Source organism: Trichophyton benhamiae, assembly GCF_000151125.1.
Source record: "Trichophyton benhamiae CBS 112371 chromosome Unknown contig01145.0, whole genome shotgun sequence".
NCBI classification, from domain to species: Eukaryota; Fungi; Ascomycota; class Eurotiomycetes; order Onygenales; family Arthrodermataceae; genus Trichophyton; species Trichophyton benhamiae.
In genome coordinates this window covers 898,678-921,501 of record NW_003315111.1, presented here as the reverse complement: position 1 = coordinate 921,501, position 22,824 = coordinate 898,678, and the positions used below count along the sequence as shown (strand labels likewise).

Sequence of the window (22,824 nt, the reverse complement as noted above, 5' to 3'; positions counted from 1 at the left end):
TTTAAAATGATATCCATTTATATTTATGTTCAGGAGAGCCTATCAACAATATACCTTACCACCACCGGGCAGAGAAGGTATAATCGAGTCCAAATTGGCAAAAGTCTTTTTACCATTTAGCCTCCTTTCGTGCCAGGAACTCATTTAGGATTGCTACTCTTTTCTCCAAGGCACAAATCTCCTTTTTCATCGCTGCGTGTATTTTTTGCTCATCGCTACCGAGTTTCGCATAGAAATCTTTCCTGTACGGAGTTGCCGACATGGCAGCACTGAAAATAGGCTTAACCACGAAACTATGATGTGGTTTTAAGGTGTTGGTATACGCTTCTCGGAAAGAGGAAGCTAGTTCTTCGCTCTCCATAGAGAGGTTCCTGCTGAAAGCTTGGGCGGTGAAGTCAAGGCCGCTGTACGTATTTCCATAGTAAGCAACTTGGCTAGATGTATGAAGGCTTTTCAAGCACCGGGAGTAATTACCGAATAAGCCAGACTAAGCCTTCAGTGGCTTTGTGTTGCTTGGTCTTCAGTTCGTTGAGAACAAGGGCCTGGAGAGTTTCAGACTCCGCAGGGGCAGCAAGTTGGCGGTCTCTAATTTTCTATATCATAACGCAATCTCTCGTGAGTTATCTGTTCTTAAAGGAGCCTTCCTGCAAGTGTAAATCAGGGGCACACCTTGATGTTTCCCAGCAAATCATTCTTAACAGGGGTGAAGGCGACAGAACCGAGGATATCTAGAGGTCGAAAACATTGCATAATTAGTATATACCGTTATTGGGCATCTCTGGCAATGGGATAATTACCAAATAACTTAACAAGGGACTCAGCGGCTTCGAGAAACTCGGTGGTTGAGATGGCATTGTCGGAGGATTCGTCAACCGGGACGTCCTCGAAGGACCTCTTCATGGTGTCCAGCCATGTGCCACCTTCTGGGATTGTAGCGGTAGTAGCCATGGTGATGGACACAGCCTTCGATTCAAATTGAAAGGAGAGCAGCAAATTCTTCCTCTAATTTTTCTGGTGGCAGAGGAGGTTCACGGAGGATGGAGAATGAAGGTACACGCGAAATCTGTAGTACAGAGCAGTCGACTATCTCCGTCCCCACCGCCCATCCCCCTTAATGGCGGGGCGTCTAAATCCAAGACACTGACTGATATTACGTCAGCCAAACATGCAAACATTGCAAACTGACTGGAAGCTCGGGCCAGCTGTGGTATTTACTGTTCTAGCCTGGTTACGTCATAGGCAGAACCCTAAATCCTTATTTCGATGCCAAGTTTGTTCCGACCCAGGATTCAGCTACGACAACAACGACGGTCATTGGGAAAATGCCGCGTTAGTGGTAACCGCCGATGCCTCGCAGAAGCCCCTTGTGACCTAAGATTGCCGTGGCCAGCTATGGGGAAATGGATTCCACTGGTCCACCAAGTGAGCAGCCAGTTCCAACCGTCAGTCGTCAGTCTCGCTCCCGAGACGACCATGACACCTTGGAACGTGGTTCCTTCACCGCACAGAAATTGGTATGCAAAGCCTCGATATAAAGTATAGACAGACTCTAACGTCTTGAGACCACAGCAACATGGATCGCCAGAGCACCTACATGTCACGAATCGACGCTTCTTCATAGGGCCATTGCCCAAGGGCTGGGGCCAAAACCGCAGGAGGCATTGGTATAAATCATGTCTTGGGATCAGAGATTATTCGTCTCGTAACCAAACATTCTCCGCAGATATGTCTGTTGGATACCAGCGCAAATCAACTCGATTCATGGGTCTTTCTTCAACTACGCGATTCAAGCCGAGCTTCCCACAACCAGATGATGTCGAAGTCGAAGTCGAAGACCAAGACGAGGAACAAGACGAGGACCACGACCAAGAGAATGGAATCCAACAACAACCACCTGTAGAGAATGGCCAAACGGCAGGAGGTAGTCAAGTGGGATCAAGGGTAATCAGATCAATAGACGCTGGTCGTGAAGCCCAGCGCAGGGACGAAGACGCGGGATACTTTGGTCTCTCCCACCCGAATATAAAACGTATACAAGATCAACAGCGACCTAGGAATAGTCCTCTCGCTACGAATTCCAGCCTTGTTGTACGAATGTCATCCGACGATAACGTGCCCGAAGCCTATTTTACCGCCCCTGACACTGAACCGCAGTCGACAACTCCTAAGGCCAACCCTATGCCACAAGATAACACCAAGTCACAAAACCGAAAGAGTACAGAAAGCGGGCAGCCGCAAAGTTCCTCCTCGTTACCATATCGAAATAGTTATGCAACCACTGGTACATCAGCCATATCTACTACCGATGGGCAAGGTTTAGAAACAGATGTTGGATCACTATCATCTTTGATACCCCATAATAAACCGCCACCATCTTCCACTCCAAGAGAGAGGAGGCAGCCAAAACCTCAACAACTCGCGTTACAGCCTCAAGAGCCTCGAGGAGAAGCTGATCAGACAGAAGCCGAATTGGCTGAGTCTCAACAACCTAGCAAGCTTATTAACCGTGTTATATCTGACCGAGTCCGCTTTGGAGTAGAGGAGAGGATTGAGAATGGACAACGCCGTCTACAGAACCACCTTCGCCTATCCGATGATTCCAGGACCAATAGGAAACAAAAACAACAGGCTCGTCGATATGGAGAAGTTCTTAGAGCAGAAAAAATGCTAGTGCGGATCGATGTCACTGCTCAAACTGTGCCCAATCTCTATAACGATAATGCCAGCCTTAAAATTGAAACACGACCTGTCGAAAACTGGAGGGAGTATCTTGTAGTTTGCCGACAAGGCTACGACGAGCAAACACCATACTTCTCCAGTTCTACAAAACGCGTGTGATACCCCAGGTTCAGGGTGCTAAAGTCAAGAGAAAATATGCACATGAGGTTAAACTTTCCCAGGGACAAGCCAACGTAAATCTATTCTCTACTTTGGACAAGACGGTTGTTGTGTGGCATCCTACAAAGATGGATGGTACTCGTATTTTCATTATGCGAGCTCGAGCGGCCGCACATTCGGTGGAATGGTATACCTTCATTCGAAAGGTCTTGGGCTGGAAACAACCCTCCAGCCTATTCGTCCACGCACCTGATCTTGATGTTTCTCTTGTTCTACAGAACCCGTTTGAGCGGTTTGCAAAGGATAACTATGACGAGAATGAAGGAACTCTGTTAAATTCAATGGGCGAGGAACAAGCCGTATCTACGGGAATAATACGCACTTGCATGGACACACTCACCGAAGGTTCTGAATGGTCTCAGATTCTTGATATATGGAAGAAGTCTGAGAAGATGGGCTTAGCATGGCGGAGGTATGACCGGATAGAGTGGATTCAAGGAGGGAATGAGGAGAGAATGTATGGAACAATGGCTATGAGAACTTCACACGATTTGGAACTGCGCCCGAAGCGGCATTATCCAACTTCCACGGCTGTGGATCCATCTGAACCCCTGATGGAGGAACCTTCTCCAATCGAAGGGTTTTTAATTCTCCTCACATCCCAGCAAGGCACCCACCGGCGCTGGGGAAAGAACTTCTCCAAGCGTTTATATTTCTATAGCGAGGACCAATACCTCTGCTTTTGCAAGCCAACAAAGGCATCTATACCTCCAGCCCCAAAACGTCCCAGTGTTCCCGAAGCTGGGTCTTCCACTGCACCTGAAACAATCAGAGGCACTCCTGTTATGTATACGGTTGACCCATATCCAGTTAAAAATGGCCGGATTTCATGGCTACATGACGGAGGTAATAAATCATATGCTAGGTACTGTGACCAAGCCGCATACACAGAGAATCGCCGAAATACAAATAACCTTAGCCAAACGGAAGGATATTTCAATTTAGGCCGAGTAACTGAAATAAGAACTGTATCAGAGACGGAAAGCACAGGAACCCAAAGCAATGGAACAAATCTTGGGACTCAGCGCTCTATTACAAACCGTGCTACTACCAGCAGTTTCTCTCATAGTGACAACGATCACGTATTTGAGCTTGAACTTGATGATGGGCTTGTGGTTAGATTACGTGCCTATAATACTGAAACCCGAGATGCTTGGATCCATAGGTTGCGCCAATTGACTACATACTGGAAGGCTCGGGTCAAGGCTGACATCAACATATTGAAGTCTATTCGACAACGCAACCTGGAAAAACTTGATATAGATGAGGAGCAGGAATCTGTGATTGGACAATTTGCACAAAAATGGGAAGTTGCTCGGGCAGACGCCTCACCGGAGCTCTTCAATGTTTGTGGCCCATCCGGATGCCGGGCGATCAAGGTATGTTTGACGTATCTACGATTGGCTGTGAACTTCGTGCTCAAGCTAACAACGCTATGCCCAGATATCCGGCCACCTCTATCGCAAACCGCGCAGACGGGGCTCGTTTTCGAAATGCAGTGTTATACTTGCTGAAGGCCAACTGCTCATTTTCCAGGGCTCTGTTAGGACTTTTTCAGGAGAACAAGTACCTCATACGCATCAGTCTAGGCAGACCATTCTCGACCTACGGGATTGCTACCTATATAGTGGTATCATTACTAGCTCCGACTTACTATACCACAGCCAGACCTTTGACAACAATCACCCAAGCCATAATTCAACACCACGCATATACCCATCTGATGGTTGGACATCGGCCGATGAGGATACAGCAACAACTTTTGTCATCTGGAACAATACCCGCCGAGTATTGTTCCATGGGGAAGAAGAGAGAGATGGAAACCAGAAGACGCGAAGATGGAGACATGTATCTCGCCTAGGTACATCAGGCAGATCAATCGTATTTAAAGCTCGAAGTAGAGCAGAAAGAGATCTGTGGGTTCTGGCTATCGAGACGGAGATCGACCGGCTACAGCAGCAGGAGGATATGAGAATTGTACCAGAAAAGTGATTTTTTAACCTCAGCGGACTCCTTATTTTTATCAAGACTGTATTAGTTTATAGAGAGCGTTCTTTTTTCGGTGTGATTTTGCGCTAGTTTGGAATATGGAAAATAGGAGCATTTTGCTGAGTTCTGTCAAATTAAAGAGTATTAATTCTACAATGTTTTAGACTGAGTTCCGGTGTCCTGTATCTATCCCATCGCTGAATTTCAAGGGCAGGGTCAAATATTCACCACTTGTCTTTAGATAGTAATAGATCATTTTGTTTAAATAAGTGTACACGGAATCGTGGCTAGCTTAAAGACAAGATCAGGGGCCAAAGACGGCTTCTACTTTTAGAGCCAAACAAAACTACCTCCGTATTATGCTCCAGCTTTATCCTCCCATCCTCACATGATGGAATTGGGTTTCTCGTCAAACTGGGAAAGACCCTCCCGCAAAGTCCGGAAGTGAATGTGTGGAAAGAATTTCTCTTTATGTGCCTTAGCTTTGTCCTGGGGGATTGCACATGCTTGGCTAATTGATAGAAGATAATAGTCGGCCAAAATTAACGTATCCTCATCCTTGGCTGCTTTGATCATATTGGCGGTGGCGTGAAGCGAAACATGCTCAATCGGCATATCAGGGCGATATTTTTCCTTGATAAGCGCGGCCATATCATTCCAACAGCTTCGTTCCCCTGACATGAAAGTATAGGGCTCCCATGAGCCAGTGGGTGCTTGTATCAACGAGGCGAGCCCTTTGGCAACGTCCCTTGCCCATGTAAAATCAACGGGCTCATTCCCAGTTCCGGGAATTACAGCCTTGTTGGCTTTCCAGTTAATAGGGTGGCACTCATCGATATCTTTGATGTAACGATTTTTACTCGGCACAAAATAGTCTGCTAGCCAGCCGATGCACACCAGCGTCCACTCTAAATTCGTCTGGTTTCGCAGCGTCTCACGAACAGGCTCGTGTATAGCATAGTAGAAGCCAGGTTCATCCGGGTAAGTTTCGATGTTTACAGCAAACTCAGCGGGAATAAAGCGTTTGCACTTTGGGCTCTCCTGGCAGGCTTGTATGAGTGTATGATGAACGCTGGTGTAAGCATTCGACATGTCACCGATAGTTGAGATTAAGACCTCACAGTCAGCCAACGTGGCTTTCAGAGATGATATGGTATAGTCTGTAATGGCCTGAGAGATGCCGGGGCTTTCGATCTGTGGCTTGAAGCTTCGGGTAAGAATGACAAGTTCATGGCCAGCTTGGACGAATTCTTCACAGATGTAGCGAGTTAAATCGCCGTAACCTGCAATTGCAACCTTCATCTTAAAAGTAGAGGTGCGTGATAGCTCGACAAATATTTGTCTGTCTAAGAATGGTCCGAAGGAGGTTATGGGAATTGCAGATAGTGACAATGCGTCGGACGGATGCCGGAAGTCATTTTGTTAACTAGTCATAACGATCGTAAGTTGGCTGCAGGCTACCCCGCCTGTGACGGATGGCAGCGGCCATCTGCAAACATGTGCATCCCGGTCGAAAGTCGGCTTCGGCCACTGTTGGAAGCCATTCGAAATAGGGCTTAACGGACCATGCACGCAGTCAAGTAATGAGGAACCCTTGGTTAGTGCGGCTAATTAACTTTTCATTCTCTTCCCAAGACGAAGAGTAACATAAGAGAAACTTCTCCCTAATAATACCCCGCTACTTCCTCAGCTACTTAGGTAGTGTTATTCGTGGTGATGGATTTTCAGCAAAAGTTTCAGTCCGATAACTAACTAGCTAGTTAGTTGAAGGGTGAGTTCCATGGTTAGTTGACGAAATCCCGTAATTTAAGCTCAATTAAGTATGAGCCTTAATCTACCAAAAGCATTAAAACGACGCATGAGCAATAGACCAGGATTAACAGAGCAAACAGGGTATCACCCAGATGCACTGGCACAGAGAGTGACCTTTGTGGTGAGGGTTTAAGCAAGTGTTTGTTTTACCAATTAGGATTTGGGATAACTATTGCTATAGCATCAGGGGCCTGAAGCTATCCCTAGATACGTATACTCACCCAAGATATATTTATAGGTTGCTGCATATGCCTTTGACATGAATGCTTAAGGCTAACTGAATCATGTAGCTTTATTGTTAGGAATTTGTCTGAGGCTGGCCAGTGTTGTATACTTCGATCATGCGCCACGGTAAGTCAAGGCTAGCTTTCAGGCACAGGAAAGCATGCCAAGTGGGGAATGGTGAAAATGGCACGATGTTCTACTATTGACGCAATGCCTATGCGGACAAGTGCAATGAGCAAACGGAAAGCCAAAGGGAGGAACACATCGACTATGGATTTGAAGACCGAGCTTTTGAGGGGCGTCTAGATGTACCCCAGAATATCCTCAGAGGTGCCATGGATATCTGCGAGTATCAGTTCAATATCCCATTCGATTACTCACTTTTAAAGAACTTGACGAGTTTACAGACGAATCGTACGCAGAATCAAGAGATACCACTGGTGTGGTTATCCCAGAATTGCGATGCGAGTCGATGCATTATTCTCCAAATCGAAATTTAATCACCCATGGTCCCCGCAAGCCAATGGTTGATTATTATCTCGATCGTGTAAGAGAATAACGTCGGAAAACTATTGGATAGTGGCCGAAGGCCAATATCAATTAAACTTCCGCCTCACGTGATCATGCGGCTGAGTATACGGTGTAATATTGTTCCTAGCCGCGTCAACAATCGACTTAGACGCTTGGCGTTTATCTATTGGTCAATTGGCGCCGCATCTCGAAAGTCGAGCTCATCATGCCTTTTTTTTTTCTGCTTATCTTTCAACGATCTGAAGACGTCGATGGATGGGTTTTGATAGTGCCTGGCCTTCAATATGCCTCTCACTTGTACGTTCCCTTGCATTTTGTGAATGTAGATATCCGGTTATGATAGAAATAACTAACACTTGTTCTCTTCTTTTTACTGTTGTCGCCAGTCTGTCCAAACTGCAGCAATGCCTTAACTATCTCGAAAGCACCTCCCACCTCGCGATATCCGGCGGGCGTCAACCGGTTTGAATGTCGTACCTGTCCGTACCAGTATGCCCTCGACCGAACGTACTTTGAACGCAAAGAGATGAAACGCAAGGAAGTGGCCGATGTGCTGGGTGGAAAGGACGAGTGGAAGAATGCAGAGAGCATGCCTGGTACATCATCCTCGCTGCCTTTTTTTTCTGCTGTGAAGGAATTCTATATACTGACACCTGCACTGCAGCCCAATGCCCCGCTGAAGGTTGCGAGGGAGATCGCGCGTTCTTTTTCCAATTGCAGATCCGAAGTGCAGACGAGCCTATGACGACCTTCTACAAGGTGCGTTGCTTCCTTACGCTGCGTTCTTTTTTTTTTTTTTTAATGACTCACACCCATGCTTACCTTGACGGACTACAGTGTTCTGTCTGTGATGCTCGATGGCGAGAGAACTAGACGAGGGGGCTGGCCACTTCTTAACGTCAAATTCTCACCTTAATCGTCCAAAGGAGAGCGTGTCCTATCTACCTTGGCAAAGGGCAGAGAGGCGGGCGGAATCTCTCCTTGGGTTCCCGCCGACCAAAAATCTTCATCCCGCCAAACAGGAGTCGCACTAGCTACCACGCCACTAAGACTCTTCAAGCTAACCCACCGGGACAGCCCACTCGGACACGTAAACTGGATGCACTCGACCGCGACCCCTCCAAGGCACGGCGGCGCTGATCAGAAAGGGCTTGCAGGGATGGACGCAGAGTTGTGCACAAACGCACACACACACATGCACACACTCACAGCGGTCGCCATATACACTGCTTCTGCTCTCGACTAGCTAGTTGCCAACATCTGTAGAACGTAGTAGTCACCTAGTCAGCTATTCTATCAGACACTCCTTCGGCCTTGCGCTGCTTATCCACCTTCGCTGTCACCTCACCGTCTCTCTCACCTCCATCTTCACCTTATCTTCTACATTAGGTAGTTAAGCGCCGTCAGAGTTTTCATGGTGGGGGCCCAGCATGCCCCTCCGCTGCCTGCCCGGTTAGGCTTAGCGCCGTCTCGCTAGTCCTCTTTCGGCTGTCCGCGCCCCTCGCCCCGCCATACAAAAGGACCCCTCGCTCGTCGCCTTCACACAGAAAATTCTTTTCTCTTCCTCTTTTTTTTCTTTCTCTCCTTCGTCTGCTTCAGTACGTCTTCCCTCGCCCTCACACGCTCCCCTTCCTCTCCCTCTCCGTCATCATCGTCGTCCTGCCACGATAGCTAACTCGCTTCTCCAGCACCTCTACGCAATTTCGGCCGTAGTATCTGAGCGTTCTGCTGAATTCTTCTAGTATCTTCCAAAGAGCTACAAGACTTCAAACCACACACAAAAAACACCGTCATCATGGGGTACGTCCTTCTTCAGCAGCCGCCTATCCAATGCCTCGATGGCCAGAGCTAACCATCCTACAGTAAGGACGAAAAGGGACACATTAACTTGGTCGTTATCGGCCACGTCGATTCCGGCAAATCCACCACTACTGGTAAGCCAGCCTCCAGATACACCTCTAGCCACGGACCACAACTATACACAGAAACTGACTAGAACATTGCAGGTCACTTGATCTACAAGTGCGGTGGTATCGACCAGCGTACCATTGAGAAGTTCGAGAAGGTAAATGACCCCTTTTTCCTTGATCCTGCTGCCTCCGTTCTGTTGCACAATTTTCCCCCTTCATCCCACTACAGGTGACTTTTTTGTTGCTCCTGGTGGGATGTGGCTTGGCACTCGTCGCTTGGGCAGCAAAATCCACACCCCACCAACATCAAACATGCAGCCATCGAGCCTCATGTCATGTTTGGATTTGCTTTTTTCTGTCTTAAGGATCGATGCTAACAAGGTACCTATAGGAAGCCGAAGAGTTGGGCAAGAAGTCCTTCAAGTACGCTTGGGTTCTTGACAAGCTCAAGGCCGAGCGTGAGCGTGGTATCACCATCGATATCGCCCTCTGGAAGTTCGAGACCCCCAAGTACAATGTCACCGTCATTGGTATGTTTCTTTTTCTTTTGCCCGCATCGTGGTTGTGCCATAGCTAACGAGAGTAGACGCCCCCGGTCACCGTGACTTCATCAAGAACATGATCACTGGTACCTCCCAGGCTGACTGCGCTATTCTCATCATTGCTGCCGGTACTGGTGAGTTCGAGGCTGGTATCTCCAAGGATGGCCAGACCCGTGAGCACGCTCTGCTCGCCTTCACCCTCGGTGTCAAGCAGCTCATCGTTGCCATCAACAAGATGGACACCACCGGCTGGTCCGAGGATCGTTTCAAGGAAATCATCAAGGAAGTCACCAACTTCATCAAGAAGGTTGGCTACGACCCCAAGGGTGTTCCATTCGTTCCAATCTCTGGTTTCAACGGTGACAACATGATTGAGGCCTCCACCAACTGCCCATGGTACAAGGGATGGAACAAGGAGACCAAGGCTGGTGGTGCCAAGACTGGCAAGACCCTCCTCGAGGCCATCGATGCCATCGACATGCCAACCCGTCCTACCGACAAGCCCCTCCGTCTCCCACTCCAGGATGTCTACAAGATCTCTGGTATCGGAACTGTACCAGTCGGTCGTGTTGAGACCGGTATCATCAAGCCCGGTATGGTCGTCACCTTTGCCCCCGCCAACGTCACCACTGAAGTCAAGTCCGTCGAAATGCACCACCAGCAGCTTCAGCAGGGTGTCCCCGGTGACAACGTCGGCTTCAACGTCAAGAACGTTTCCGTCAAGGAAGTCCGCCGTGGTAACGTTGCCGGTGACTCCAAGAACGACCCACCATCCGGCTGTGCCTCCTTCAACGCCCAGGTCATTGTCCTCAACCACCCCGGCCAGATCGGTGCTGGTTACGCCCCAGTCCTCGACTGCCACACTGCTCACATTGCTTGCAAGTTCGCTGAGCTCCTCGAGAAGATTGACCGCCGTACCGGTAAATCCGTTGAAGCCAACCCCAAGTTCGTCAAGTCTGGTGATGCCGCTATCGCCAAGATGGTTCCCTCCAAGCCCATGTGCGTTGAGGCTTTCACTGACTACCCCCCACTTGGTCGTTTCGCCGTCCGTGACATGAGACAGACCGTTGCCGTCGGTGTCATCAGTAAGTTTCTCCTCTACCACCCACACTGAATAACTGTGTGCTGTTATTGTCATACATATACTAATGCATCTATTACAGAGGCTGTTGAGAAGGCCAGCGGTGGTGCTGGCAAGGTCACCAAGTCCGCTGCCAAGGCTGGCAAGAAGTAAATCATCTCACCTACTTCTTGATGTAACGACAAACTATGATGGTGATGAACAAAAAAAGGGTTTTTGATGTTTGAAAGTAAAAAAGAGATGCTGGTTTTTTACTCTTATTTATCCCCAGGTGTTTTTTTCTTGCGGGCATTTGAGAAACTCACGAAAATACCACTCTCCCCCTCTTCACATCACATTAGATACAAAACCGGCTTTTAATTGACATGAACTTTCAAATCAAAATCCCATCTCCATCTTCATCTTTTGTCTTGTCCTCTACGGAGTATTTGTTCGTAAACTCAAAGTAATGGTTTAAGGTTTTTGTTGTGTGCAAACATGGCAAACATGGCCGCCAGTCGTAACTAAACTTAGATATCTCAACCATCGCAGGCTGGGTCGACGCTCACCAAGTCCACCTAGCCTACGGAGTACTATTTATTAACCGGCAGCTTTCCCCAAGCCATTGATCACTGCAGCCATGAACTCCCTTCCTCCGTCCCTCCATACGCCCCTCCGTCGATATCTCACACAATGCGCCCGACGAAACCTCACTCGCCAGCAGCCTCGATGGCTATCAACATCCCACACACTCCGAGCGACTACCACAAAAACAGGCACAAGGGAAGAAGTGCGATATTCCACCAAGGCTGCCCGTGATCAAAATGCACGGCATAAGCGGTCAATGGCCATATCTGCCGCAGGCCTGATTGCGTGCGCCATTTCCATGTACGGCACCGTGACATATTACTTCCCAGACGGACTACAACCGGAGACCAACGCCGACAGTAACGACGGGCAAAAGAGCCAGACAGCAGCATCAAAGGCGAAGAGTGATGGAAAAATCAAACTCGAGGGACCACCGGGTGGCGTGGCACTCAATGAGTCTTCCACCGTGATCATCGATGGCATCGAACAGGTTCCCACAGGAAATTCCACGATACCTAACTTCCCCAAGACGATCCGCCTACCCAGAACCGTTGACGGAAGTAATCCTGACCTGAAAATCGGCGACGAATTGCCTGTTACAGATAATGTGAATGACAAATCGGCTGATGAATACCAGCTCCTCGGCTTGGGTCTACGTACGGTCTCCTTCCTTAGCATTCAAGTCTACGTGGTTGGCTTGTACATCGCTACGGCAGACATTCCCGAGCTCCAGGCACGACTTATTCGACAAGGTGCTAATCCCGTCGTACCTGGCGTTGCTCCTACCGATGACGGACTGACTGCTACATCGCTTGTACCGCACGAGCGTGAGGAGTTACAGGCTTCTCTACTCGAAGCCGAGAAGGGCGAGCAGATAATGGATCATATCCTGAGGCAAGGGGGTATCCGCACCGTCTTCCGAATCGTGCCTACACGAAACACAGACTTCTTGCATCTGCGTGATGGGTGGGTGAGAGCTATCACTGCCCGGGCCCAGAAGGCAAATGCCCGGACAAAGCAACTCGCTGCAGCAGATAAATCAGCTTCTGACGTCTCTACGGCAGTTGAATTTGGCGATGACTCGTTTGGCACAGCACTGTCCGAGTTCAAGACACTGCTTGGTGGAGGAGTGAGGAAGAATGTGCCTAAGGGTCAGACTTTGCTTCTCCTTCGTGATAAGCTTGGAGGGATGGGGATAGTATACCAGCCCGGGGATACCAAGCCGATGACATGGCTTGGTAGGGTTGGGGATGAGCGTATCGGACGACTGGTGTGGTTGAATTACCTTGCCGGGAAGACCGTGGCTAGTGAGAGCGCAAGGAAGAACATCGTTGATGGCATGATGGGTATCGTTGGCCGGCCGATCGGTACAGTTGAGATGAAGGTCGTCTGAACTGGCCCTTTTTGCCCACCTAAGAGCTGTGGTCAAGTGTACGTTATGGGATGGGACGGTTTCTATTCACTTGGAAAGAATGGTGATATATATATGTACTATAGCCGCTAGATGTATTCAGCGTTCGAGACACTCCTAAATAAATACATGAACTAGTCTACCCGCATTTTCATCCCCGTACGTAGAATCAAAAAAGTCTTTCTATCCTCTACAGACAAGAACATTGCTGGAGACACAGCTATAACCGCTGGTATAGCCATGGTACTTAGGTTGCAAGCCATCTAGAGGGCACCGGCTTCCTTCAATAAAGCAGACAACTGGCCGGCCTTAGCAACGAGATCAGAGTTGCCGCCGATGTGCTTATGGTTGATGAAGATGTTGGGAACGGTGCGCTGGTTGGTGATTTCCTGCAGAGCGTCCTGGATGGCAGGGCCGTCATCTATATCCAACGTCAGTCTCAGCATCAGCTTTCAGCCCCGTCTCCTCGCAGCCCTAGGTGTATCCGCATATATCATGATGGCAGCCAAACGTACCAACTTTGTCGAGTTCCATGACGAAGAACTGAGCTCCCTTGGAACTCAGCAGAGCCTTGGTCTCGTTGCAGTAAGGGCAGTAGGACTTGGAGAAGACAACTACAACACGCCAGACGTTAGCTTTTGCACATCTCTAGTTACTTGCTTGCTTTCAAGAGCTTCGACTTACCTACGGCATTCTCACTGATGATTTGCTCGGCTTTGGTTTTTGCGGCAGACATGGCGGCTGGCGAGGTGGCTACAGAGCCAAAAAGTCGGCGGAGTATGGAAGCTATGGTGGGCAACTTCGTGATAGCAGAGAGAAAGAAGAAGAAGAAGAAGAAGAAGACGGCCTGGACGAGGGGTTGCGAGACGATAGTTATATGCAGTGTGAAAGATGTCAGGATTCAACCTGGTTAAAGGTTGTTTGATGCTTCGGCGGGGAAGAAAGCAAGCCCGGCAATTCCTGGCCCACCGACCAGTTAGCGGAACAAGTTACGATCTTGATACGAGGGCCGCAGATCACGGCAGTTGGGAGAGTGAGCTACAAGGGGCTGTCTACAGGGTCCAGACAGGCATAACTGGGTGGATGAGATGGTTGGAGGTGTCCCCATGCCGGCTATTCGGGGTGAGACGGGTTGGGCATGCATGATTTCTTGATAGTCCCCGTTTTGCTCTTGCAGGTAGATCCAGGAGGGAGATGCATCGTGCAGACATATAGAGCACTTATAAGCATCACAAGATACGCTACGGAAACGGCATGCTGGTTATTCAATTCACTCTATTTGAAAAGATAACAAAACATGCCTAAAGAGCGGATGCTACTTGCTAAACCGGACCAGACTGCCATCAAGTTTGTGAGGGGACAAAAAAACATACAGAGAAGCAACGGCAGCAAGGTGGGCGGCTGGAGGAGGAACAAACTGGGCTGGACAAGTAAAGGAGATGGTGAGTGGCAGAGACAAGAAGATCTCGCTGTGTTTTGCGCTGGGAAAGGGGCACGCTGGCTCAAGGGAAGAACTTGAAGGGGGGCAAAAGGGAGGTGGACCGGGAAGGATGGGAGTGAAAGGTTTCAATCTTCAATCTTCAACATTTTCAAAACAAAAGAAGGTAACAAAAAGAGCCTGAGACACATAAAATGGTATTGAAGTTATTGGTAAAGGAACAACCAGGAAGGTTTCGAGGGTATCGAGAGGAGGTGGTATGTTCGGGTCAAGCGTAAATGGATGAGTCTGTAAGAAGAGAGAGAGGGAGACAAGACATCTAGCTATCCAGCTAGATGATAACGCAATAAAGAAGAATGCCGACTGGCAAAGGGACTTGAGAGAAAATAAGAGTCAAAAAGCGGTAAGTTTAGGAAGGAGAAAGAAAGTATGAAATTGATTAAAAAAAAAAAAGGACAAAAAGAAGACAAAAGTAGAAGAAGTGTACAGTTGGAAGTTCCAATTCGATGTTTATGGGTAAGATAAAATATTCAGAGAGCCAAATCGCCAATCACCAGCCAAGTTTTATTGAGAAGATAGAAAATAACCAGATCAGACAACAGAGACATAGAAGGGGAGAGCGTGGGTATGGGGGTTTCGAAAAGACAAGGAGAAAGGAAAAGAATGGTCGTTAGGCCGGGAGTGGGATATGTAGGGTAGAAAGCTTGAACGCTCAAGGGGGTAGTAGACGTGGACGGCAGTGCGGTAAGCTGAGAGCAGCAAATATTGAACAAAAATCAATATAGAAAAACTGATATAGGGGAAAGAAGGTAAAAGAGAGAGAGATAGAAGGGGAGGAGAAAAAAAAAAGAAAGATACCTGAGAAAGGAAAGCATTGATCATCGAAAGGTCGGTTGGATATGGGGTATAGGGTATAAATATGATAGACGGTGCTACATGACAATGCAGCAACCGCAGCCCTTCTCCTTGACTGGCGGCTCGTCAACGTCCATCGGCCTTGGTCGAGCAGGGGCCGAAGACGAGTTCAGCCTGGGCTGCGCGGGTGTCGTGGAGTGTATGTTGGGGACAGCCTTGTACCCTGATGCATTGTTGCCAGAGGGGTCGGGACTCTTAACTCTAGTAGACGGCGGTTTTGTAGGTGATAGCGTCTCAGGTAGCGGCTGTAGCTCTTGTTGAGCTTGCTGCTGGTTGTTTTCCTCCTGCTCTTGCTCTGTAGGCTGTGGTGACGGCGTGACGGCCCCGTTGCTGTCATATGTCTGGATGGTGAGAGGAGAGAAATCCCGGTCGTAGATGGCAGGGACTTTACCCTCTCGCTCCCATTGTTCTTGTTGCATGCGCTTCGCATGTGTTGGGATAACCTGCTGGTCAGGAGGAAGACGAGGGTCAGGTTTATACATCGTTGCCAGCCATGGAGGGTCACTGTCGGGTCTGTTAATGGCAGAATATGCGGCGCTGGGTGGTCGGTTATCGCCTGACCGTGTTCCTGGGCGACCATTCGGGGTGCTGTTGGGGCTGCCGCCGGTGTTGTTGCTGTTGGGTGTCTTGGGCTTCTGGGTGACGGAGGTTTTGCGGTTGTTTGGCGGCTGGGACGTCTTCCGACCTGTCGGCGTGGATTTGGAGGGCGCCTTTGCCTTGGACGGGGAAGGATGGGAGGTGCTCGTGCTGTTGCTATCCTGAGTGGTGACATCCGCCTTTGACTCGGAGTCAGGAGTCACTTCTCGTTCACGGAACGCTGATTCGCTAGGTCTACGGGTTTTGGGATAGACAATGCTGTCCTCGTTGCCATTGTCGAGAGTGTTATTCCGAGTACGGGGTAGCGGGACTCCGCGGTCGAGATGCTCTTGCGGTATGGGGTGATGGCTTGATGCTAGTACGGGGATTCGAGACGAGCTCTTCCGTAGGCCAGGCTGTCGGTATACACTGTCACTTTCCTCCTGGTCCGCCGCTATCTCCTCTGGAAGCCGGGGGTCGAAGTTGATTATCTCATTATCGTCGGTTTCCAGTGGAACGATCCCATCAACTCGGACATCGGACGAGCCGCCACGTCTATGCCGTTTCTCTGCCTCGTCCTTGGCAAGAGCAGGCCATTGCTCGCCTTGCTCTGTCGTAATAACCCCGTTGATCCCATTGGGAGCTTCATGGCTACGGCCTCTCCCTCTCTTGCTGCCTGTAAATGGCGCAGGTAGACGGATACCGAGCTGCTGCAACTCCTCGCTTTCAATCTTCGCAAGTTTGTCACGGTGTATCCATTGGGCATGCTCTGGGTCTTCAGCTTCTATTTGATAGAAAGGCTTGTTTTCCTTCCTCTCAGACGCATCGAGAACGCTTGAGACGCTACGGTTGCCAGAATCACGGCTGTAAAGGTCCAGCAGACTGTCAGCTTCACTGTGGGTGCGGCTGAGACTGCTGTCCTTGCGCCCGGCATGGGGAGTGAGGTAGGTGGACTCGGTCACATTGTTCCGTCCAGAGCCAGCAGCGGACGATGTTCGGGACAGCGAAGTACCGTTGACATGATTGTGTCGTGAATGCCGTGCCTGGGGAGGAGAGTCTGCGGAATGGCGAGTCTTCAATGTGGACCGGAGAGTCTATGAGCCCATTGTCAGCCATGGAACGGCAAGAAAACATGAAACATTATAAAAATAAGAATCAAAAGGTAAAAGGACGAAATTCCTCCAAACTCCGGTAAAAAGGGGCAAAAAAAAAAAAAAAAAAAAAAAAAAAAAAAAAAAAAAAAAAAAAAAAAAAGGTATGGAAGACGTACATCCTGTGCTATCGACGGATGGTCGTAGGAACTGTGAAAGGCGCTGGTGGCCGTGATGTTGGGGTCATGGTGAATCGATGCGTCCGCTGGTTCTGCAGCAGCAATTCCCGCCATGCCAGCCAGCGCGCGCGCTCTTCTCGTCCTTGGTAGTGAATCCCCCGGAATGCTCCTGTCTGTCTGCTTATCCACTCGGCTATCTCAAGAGTCGGTTCTTTAATCAGCTGTGCGTGCGAGAGGCCAACGAGGACATGCCCATCCGCTGACGGCTGGTTCCACGGCAAAGGGCCACAGTTTATGCGCGAGGACGGCGGGAGCAGGAACGCGGTCGAGGGCAACGCCGGACGGCTGCCTGCAGCAGCAGTAACCTGGTGATGTCTTAGGATGTTGAACGAGAGAGAATCGAGATCCTGGAGGCCGTTTTTTGTCGGTCGTTTTGTTGCGTCCTTTTTTTTTGTTATTTATATTTTTCTTGCTCTTGTCTTGTCCCAGAAGATCTCAACTCCGCCCAGCCATGATGGCCTCCTGTTTGATACGAGAAAAGACGACGGCGTTTGTTATCAGTCGAAAGGCGGCCCGACCCGTGCTGATGGGAGGTGGTATGGCTAACCGTCGTCTCAGCGAGGCCTCGCAACCGTGGCTCGCAGGCAGGGCAGGGCGTGGGAGGGAAACGGGCCCAGAAGCAGGGGGCGAAGCAGGTACCCAGGCAGCGAGAGAGAGCAGCCGAGCGAAAAACAAGCAAGCAAAACTACGGCAGGACGATAAAAAGGAGCGGCAAGCAAGGCAGCAGCAGCAGCAGCAGCAGCAGAGACGCTCTGTCCGGTCGTCGGTCTGGGGGTGATGCCGTCCGCAGGCCCTGGTGGTTGTCGAGTTGGAGGATCGAGGTTGTCGAAAGGGCGAGAAGGGCGACGAGAAAGCCTGCAAGCCCGGCGGGAAGACGCAAACATCCACTTTTTTCTCGCCTGGCTAAGTTACTGCTAGCAAAGGGGGCGCACCACCCCCCCGGTCACAGCAGCGACACCGCAGCACTCCGTCCGCCCACATCTACACATCTATATGGCTCTCTCTCTCTCTCTCTGCGCCGAGGAGGAGGCAGACACGGTTCGCCTGCTACGCTATTTTTACCTGCTGTCCCGCCTGTGGTTGTATTGGCTGGCGGATTATCCGCTGTATATTTATATGTCTGCTTCTACGGCTCCCCTTTTACCGTCACGATGATCGCCCCCCCCCCTGCTAGTTAGCTGTTCGTCCACCTCCAGGCCCGTAGCACAAGTGTTCGGAAGATAAGCAGAGAGCCCAGAAGACGTCTCTGGTTGCACCGCGTGTGGCTTGTCTGGGTAACATCCTGAGCTCTGCTCGTCTTCCCTTTTGCGTTGTCTTGACCAAGCTGATTTGTCCCGTAGACTGGTTGACAACTCCCCATCCATATATAGTTATAGTTACGACGAACCCTGGGAACGGACTACAGGCCGTCACGGAGGGGTTCCTGACTATGAAAGCGGGATGTCCTGCTTGGGTTACCCTGGCCTGTCAAATGCAAAAGGGGGCTCTGTCGGCAGAGTCTGCCATAGACCACCGGGCCAAGGGGTATGCACTGCATCTATGCCTGCCTTGCCAGAGAGCTCACCAAATGCTCGGCCTTTTTCACTGGTCTCTTCCGGTTAAAAGGCTCAAGAGTTTTAACAAGGTTAGCATTCCGGCGTTACATCAGGAGGCTGACGTCTATGGAGCCGCCAACCATTGCTCTGCTCTCGCCAGGGTAATCAAAACACCCAAAAGGGTCGTTGAAGAGGCTCGCACTCTATATTCTGGCTCTGGATTTTATATATAGCTAACTCGACGGCAGAATTAGCTACCTTAAATCTCGGAAATATATAAGCTCCCCTGCTAAAGTTCACCGATGGCATGGATGGCACGCTTGCAGCAGCCCAAGACTGGAGCCAGCAAGCGGAAAAGATGGGAGACTAAAAAATTTTCTTCAACTATAGCCGTTTACCCATTGTCCAGCCAGGTCTAGAGAGCGAAGTGGGATGTTTATTTTGACTAACACAGATCTAGCTAACTGGTCAAGATACTTCGCTTCGGCGCCAAATCTCGCTACGCTCTGCAGGTACTGGAATGTACCTCCCCCAGCGGCAAAAGCAGACTGATAAAGAACTTATCCAGAAACTTTCCGCCAGAACAGGATTTGATCCAGACAGCACAAGAACGACCCAGCCAGTCGTTTACATGCATAACTAACAAAGTGTAAGTTGATATCCACCGGCTGGGTTGTGCCACTTTTACTTCTTCACGGTGGCCGAATGACATCATCTCCCTGTTTACCTGTACCCTCCATCGCCTCTGCTTGCCTGATAGAAGAGTTGGCGTTCGTATCTCCTCATTATATATTCTCTGTTCTCCTTCCTCTTGCTTCGTTTTTCTTTTTACCTTCATCAAGAATAGTTACCTGCGGCAGAGAGTCTACTGAACATTTGCCATAATTATTTTGCAAACACCACAAACTCAAGAATCCTCACCTCCACCAATATCATCACTATGGGCTGCGGATGCGGATCTAACAACTGTGGGTGCAACGGCCCAAAGGACTGCACTTGCACCAGTGGAAGCTGTAACTGCACTGCTTGCGGCGTAAGAAACCCCTATTATATCTCACCTGCACTCCAACCTTCCTAAGGACCTCTTGGGCTAATAATATATGTATAAAAATATAGAAATAAAGCCCAAAGTCCATGAACCACGACGTCATACGGGCCCCTTCGAGTGACCCAACGCCGTATTAATTATCACATTCATTATACCTGAATATGTCTAGCTTATCTGGGGCCTTGATCTTGATTCTCCTCTTTATCTACGAGTGAGCCTTTTGAGTTTTCGGGTTTTCAGGCCTTGCCGAGTAATTGGATGAATAGTTAGGGACGGCCAGTAAGGCAGATGAATTAAATACTTAACTCTCCTTAAAAAAAAATATTGCCATTAATGTAGTTGGTTATGACTGGGTAAAACGAGTGGAGATAGAGTAAGGGGCTTGATTCTTATTATCAAGTAAGAGATAGTAGTAGATAGTCACATATAAGGCTATCAATGTAATATCACCACTTAAAAAAGGTGAGAATGGTATAATCTGGCTGTATTACTAGCATGAGCTCTATGCTGACAGCAAAGTAGTAACATACAGCTATAGCCAACAAAGAGAGCCTGGCCGTAGCATCCAATAAAAATAGTTCTAGTTCTAGGTCTTCATACATCATGATTTGTAGCGTACAAGAAAGCAAAGGTGTCAGTCAAGCTTAACCAGTCTATCTATATAGATTAAGAAACAACATCTTAAAGTAGGCTGATCCTATTAAATAAGAGGTGCTAATTAATTCTGTTTAATTCTGTACTAAGCTTTTCAAACGAAAAAGAAGTCCTTTAACAAACACTAGACGCCATAAAGTATTAAAATAGGAGTAGTAAGGGTATGTGTTAAGAGGTACAAAGGGGTTAAGAAGCCAGGTAGGGCAAGCAGAAAAAAGGCATGATGCAGAGAGGTAGGTAAGGGAAATGAATAAAGAACATGATCATAAACTATACTGTGCGGAAGAGGCGGGCGGGAAGAAGAAAAGCACCCTTTAACGGCACGTCACCGCTTCAGACGCCTTCTGTGAATTTACTGGCACGGCTGCCATCAGCTGCGGCTAAGCTTCGTCCAATTTCGTCTCTGCCCGACGGTGTTGAGGCCGCCGGTAATGGTTCCGATGGTGCAACTATGCCACTCTGAGGAGTGGTTGCTATCCCCTCGCATATAGCAGATCCCACAGGCGTAGCAATGGGCGTCCGAGCGGGCGATGGGCGGAATGCAACTCTTTCGGAGTATATGCTTTCGTCAGAAATAGGTCGGTCAGCAGATCGAGACATTGGTCCTCCCAATCCAAGTTCCTTATGCAAACCACTGCTGATAGAGCCTTCTCCGCTTGTGGCAGTAGTTTCTTTTTGATGGCCAGATGGTCGAGGTGGTACAATAAGACTCTTTTCGTCGGTCCCGAATTTGTCGTCGTAGCCGTCACCGCCAGTTTCAAGGACAGAGGCAAGTTTTCTTCCTCCTATCTTTTGAAATCCGCGCTCAACAGGCTCTCCTGCCATTGAAGCGGTTGATGTTCTAAATCTATCAAAAACACGTGTTGCTCCACCAAGGACAGTCCCAGAAAGCTGGCTGGTATTACTTGTGGAGAATGTGTTTCGGTCCGCTGAAGCGCCAGAGCTCATTATCCCGCCCGTAAGATTGCTTTCGCGAACAGCTTTCCGCTTCCGTACACGGCGCAGCAGAAGTAATAGTATTATGATCAGAGCAATTCCAGCTACACCCCCAACAACACCACCGACGATCTTGGGGACGTCAGAGTTGGAAGAGGCCTTGGCATGGTCTCCATTAGGTTCGGTTGGTGCGGTTGGTTGTGGGTGTTCACCACCCCCTGCTGGAGGATATTTTGAAGCGGAACTCGTCGATACCGAGGAGAGGGATATGGACGATGACGAAGATGTGTGGCTGCTTGAAGGAGAATAGGACGTGGATGATGATACAGAGTGTGTAGATGATATGGAGGCTGGTTTGCTGGTTGATATTGAAGAACTCAAAGTTGATGAATTTGAGGGCTCCGAGGGCGGTGTGGATTGGGTATCAGAGGGTATTGAAGAATCCTTCGATGATGGATGTGGAAGGATGGAGGTGGAAGCATGAGAAGTGACGGGTATAGTTGAAGGTGAGGAGATGTTCGTAGATGGCTTAGAGGGCTGAGGAACATGAGTAGAGGGTGACGAATGTTGGCTAGAGGGCAGTGAAACGTCTGTTGATGGTAACGAATGTATACTAGAGGGAAGGGAGACATTCGTTGACGGCTTTGACGGTTGGCTCGGCGGAGGTTGTGAAACACTCTTTAATTCGGGGGTTTTCGTCTGTGAAGTTGGAAAAGGAGACACAATTATTGGGGACTTGGATCCGGAGGGAATCGTGACAACACCAAGCCGTGAGTGCGAGACAGTTGCCGGGAGAGAAGGGACGGTAAACACGGCCGCTGTGGCACCATCCATAAGGACAGCCTCAATGACCGTCAGTACAACGGTAGTGGTGCGTGGTGTCTCGTGTTTGGGAGGCGTCTCATTGTTCCGATGCTCCTTTGGCAATTGCTCTACTTCTCTCTGTACTATGTCCTTGATCCGATATTCAGGCCTTTTCCAATGCTTCCGCCGATCAATGTGATGCCCCCCCATCCTGGGCATAGAGTAAGCAGTATCTCAAATACCGCTTTGAAGAAAGAAATTAAAAACTTGTAGAAAACGTTCTACACAATCCAAGGAAAATGTCACAAAATGAGGAAAAGGCCTTTTGCAGAGCTTTGCTGCATTCACTTGTGAATATATGAACCAGAGAGGCCGAGTTACGGTGTTGATATTGAAAACTGAACCAGGTCAAGAGGAAGATGGTGCATAGTATCCTGATCGAATCTGACAGATAAGCCCGATTTAAAATTAAATCGACGTTCTAATTTCGTTTTCAGAGCCAGTCGAAGAATGGTAGTTGATTTAAGGGAACGAACGGAAATGTGTAGAGAACGGCTGCTGTAACGTGGAGAAAGAGAATGTAAATGCTTCTAGCAATGCATGAAACGAAGGCTGGCGTTTG

At 49.0% G+C, this 22,824-nt stretch overlaps 10 protein-coding genes across 10 annotated transcripts; 5 read left to right on the top strand and 5 right to left on the bottom strand.

Annotated features, from left to right (window-relative positions):
• Positions 1–109: 109 nt before the first annotated feature.
• Positions 110–948, bottom strand: ARB_05703 (uncharacterized protein; the record flags this gene model as incomplete). The annotated part of the gene is made up of 4 exons (XM_003016258.1): positions 110–434; positions 475–593; positions 670–728; positions 798–948. 4 exons carry the CDS (start codon positions 946–948, stop codon positions 110–112), a joined length of 654 nt encoding a protein of 217 aa, XP_003016304.1.
• A 452-nt stretch (positions 949–1,400) lies between these two features.
• Positions 1,401–4,890, top strand: ARB_05702 (PH domain protein; the record flags this gene model as incomplete). Its single annotated transcript, XM_003016257.1, has 4 exons — positions 1,401–1,514; positions 1,543–2,775; positions 2,853–4,277; positions 4,435–4,890. 4 exons carry the CDS (start codon positions 1,401–1,403, stop codon positions 4,888–4,890), a joined length of 3,228 nt encoding a protein of 1,075 aa, XP_003016303.1.
• Positions 4,891–5,271: 381 nt separating this feature from the next.
• On the bottom strand, positions 5,272–6,189 carry ARB_05701 (uncharacterized protein; the record flags this gene model as incomplete). Its single annotated transcript, XM_003016256.1, has 1 exon — positions 5,272–6,189. One exon carries the CDS (start codon positions 6,187–6,189, stop codon positions 5,272–5,274), a length of 918 nt encoding a protein of 305 aa, XP_003016302.1.
• Positions 6,190–9,524: 3,335 nt separating this feature from the next.
• ARB_05700 (uncharacterized protein) lies at positions 9,525–11,141 on the top strand (the record flags this gene model as incomplete). Its single annotated transcript, XM_003016255.1, has 4 exons — positions 9,525–9,702; positions 9,761–9,895; positions 9,952–10,992; positions 11,071–11,141. 4 exons carry the CDS (start codon positions 9,525–9,527, stop codon positions 11,139–11,141), a joined length of 1,425 nt encoding a protein of 474 aa, XP_003016301.1.
• Positions 11,142–11,607: 466 nt separating this feature from the next.
• On the top strand, positions 11,608–12,948 carry ARB_05699 (uncharacterized protein; the record flags this gene model as incomplete). Its single annotated transcript, XM_003016254.1, has 1 exon — positions 11,608–12,948. The coding sequence occupies one exon, from the start codon at positions 11,608–11,610 to the stop codon at positions 12,946–12,948; it is 1,341 nt and encodes a 446-aa protein (XP_003016300.1).
• A 281-nt stretch (positions 12,949–13,229) lies between these two features.
• On the bottom strand, positions 13,230–13,412 carry ARB_05698 (uncharacterized protein; the record flags this gene model as incomplete). The annotated part of the gene is made up of 1 exon (XM_003016253.1): positions 13,230–13,412. The coding sequence occupies one exon, from the start codon at positions 13,410–13,412 to the stop codon at positions 13,230–13,232; it is 183 nt and encodes a 60-aa protein (XP_003016299.1).
• Positions 13,413–13,461: 49 nt separating this feature from the next.
• ARB_05697 (uncharacterized protein) lies at positions 13,462–13,891 on the top strand (the record flags this gene model as incomplete). Its single annotated transcript, XM_003016252.1, has 2 exons — positions 13,462–13,596; positions 13,619–13,891. 2 exons carry the CDS (start codon positions 13,462–13,464, stop codon positions 13,889–13,891), a joined length of 408 nt encoding a protein of 135 aa, XP_003016298.1.
• A 372-nt stretch (positions 13,892–14,263) lies between these two features.
• On the top strand, positions 14,264–15,282 carry ARB_05696 (uncharacterized protein; the record flags this gene model as incomplete). Its single annotated transcript, XM_003016251.1, has 5 exons — positions 14,264–14,313; positions 14,342–14,570; positions 14,736–14,807; positions 14,881–15,029; positions 15,204–15,282. The coding sequence occupies 5 exons, from the start codon at positions 14,264–14,266 to the stop codon at positions 15,280–15,282; spliced, it is 579 nt and encodes a 192-aa protein (XP_003016297.1).
• A 54-nt stretch (positions 15,283–15,336) lies between these two features.
• Positions 15,337–17,279, bottom strand: ARB_05695 (uncharacterized protein; the record flags this gene model as incomplete). The annotated part of the gene is made up of 2 exons (XM_003016250.1): positions 15,337–16,989; positions 17,166–17,279. The coding sequence occupies 2 exons, from the start codon at positions 17,277–17,279 to the stop codon at positions 15,337–15,339; spliced, it is 1,767 nt and encodes a 588-aa protein (XP_003016296.1).
• Positions 17,280–20,795: 3,516 nt separating this feature from the next.
• Positions 20,796–22,412, bottom strand: ARB_05694 (uncharacterized protein; the record flags this gene model as incomplete). Its single annotated transcript, XM_003016249.1, has 1 exon — positions 20,796–22,412. The coding sequence occupies one exon, from the start codon at positions 22,410–22,412 to the stop codon at positions 20,796–20,798; it is 1,617 nt and encodes a 538-aa protein (XP_003016295.1).
• Between the last annotated feature and the right edge of the window lie 412 nt (positions 22,413–22,824).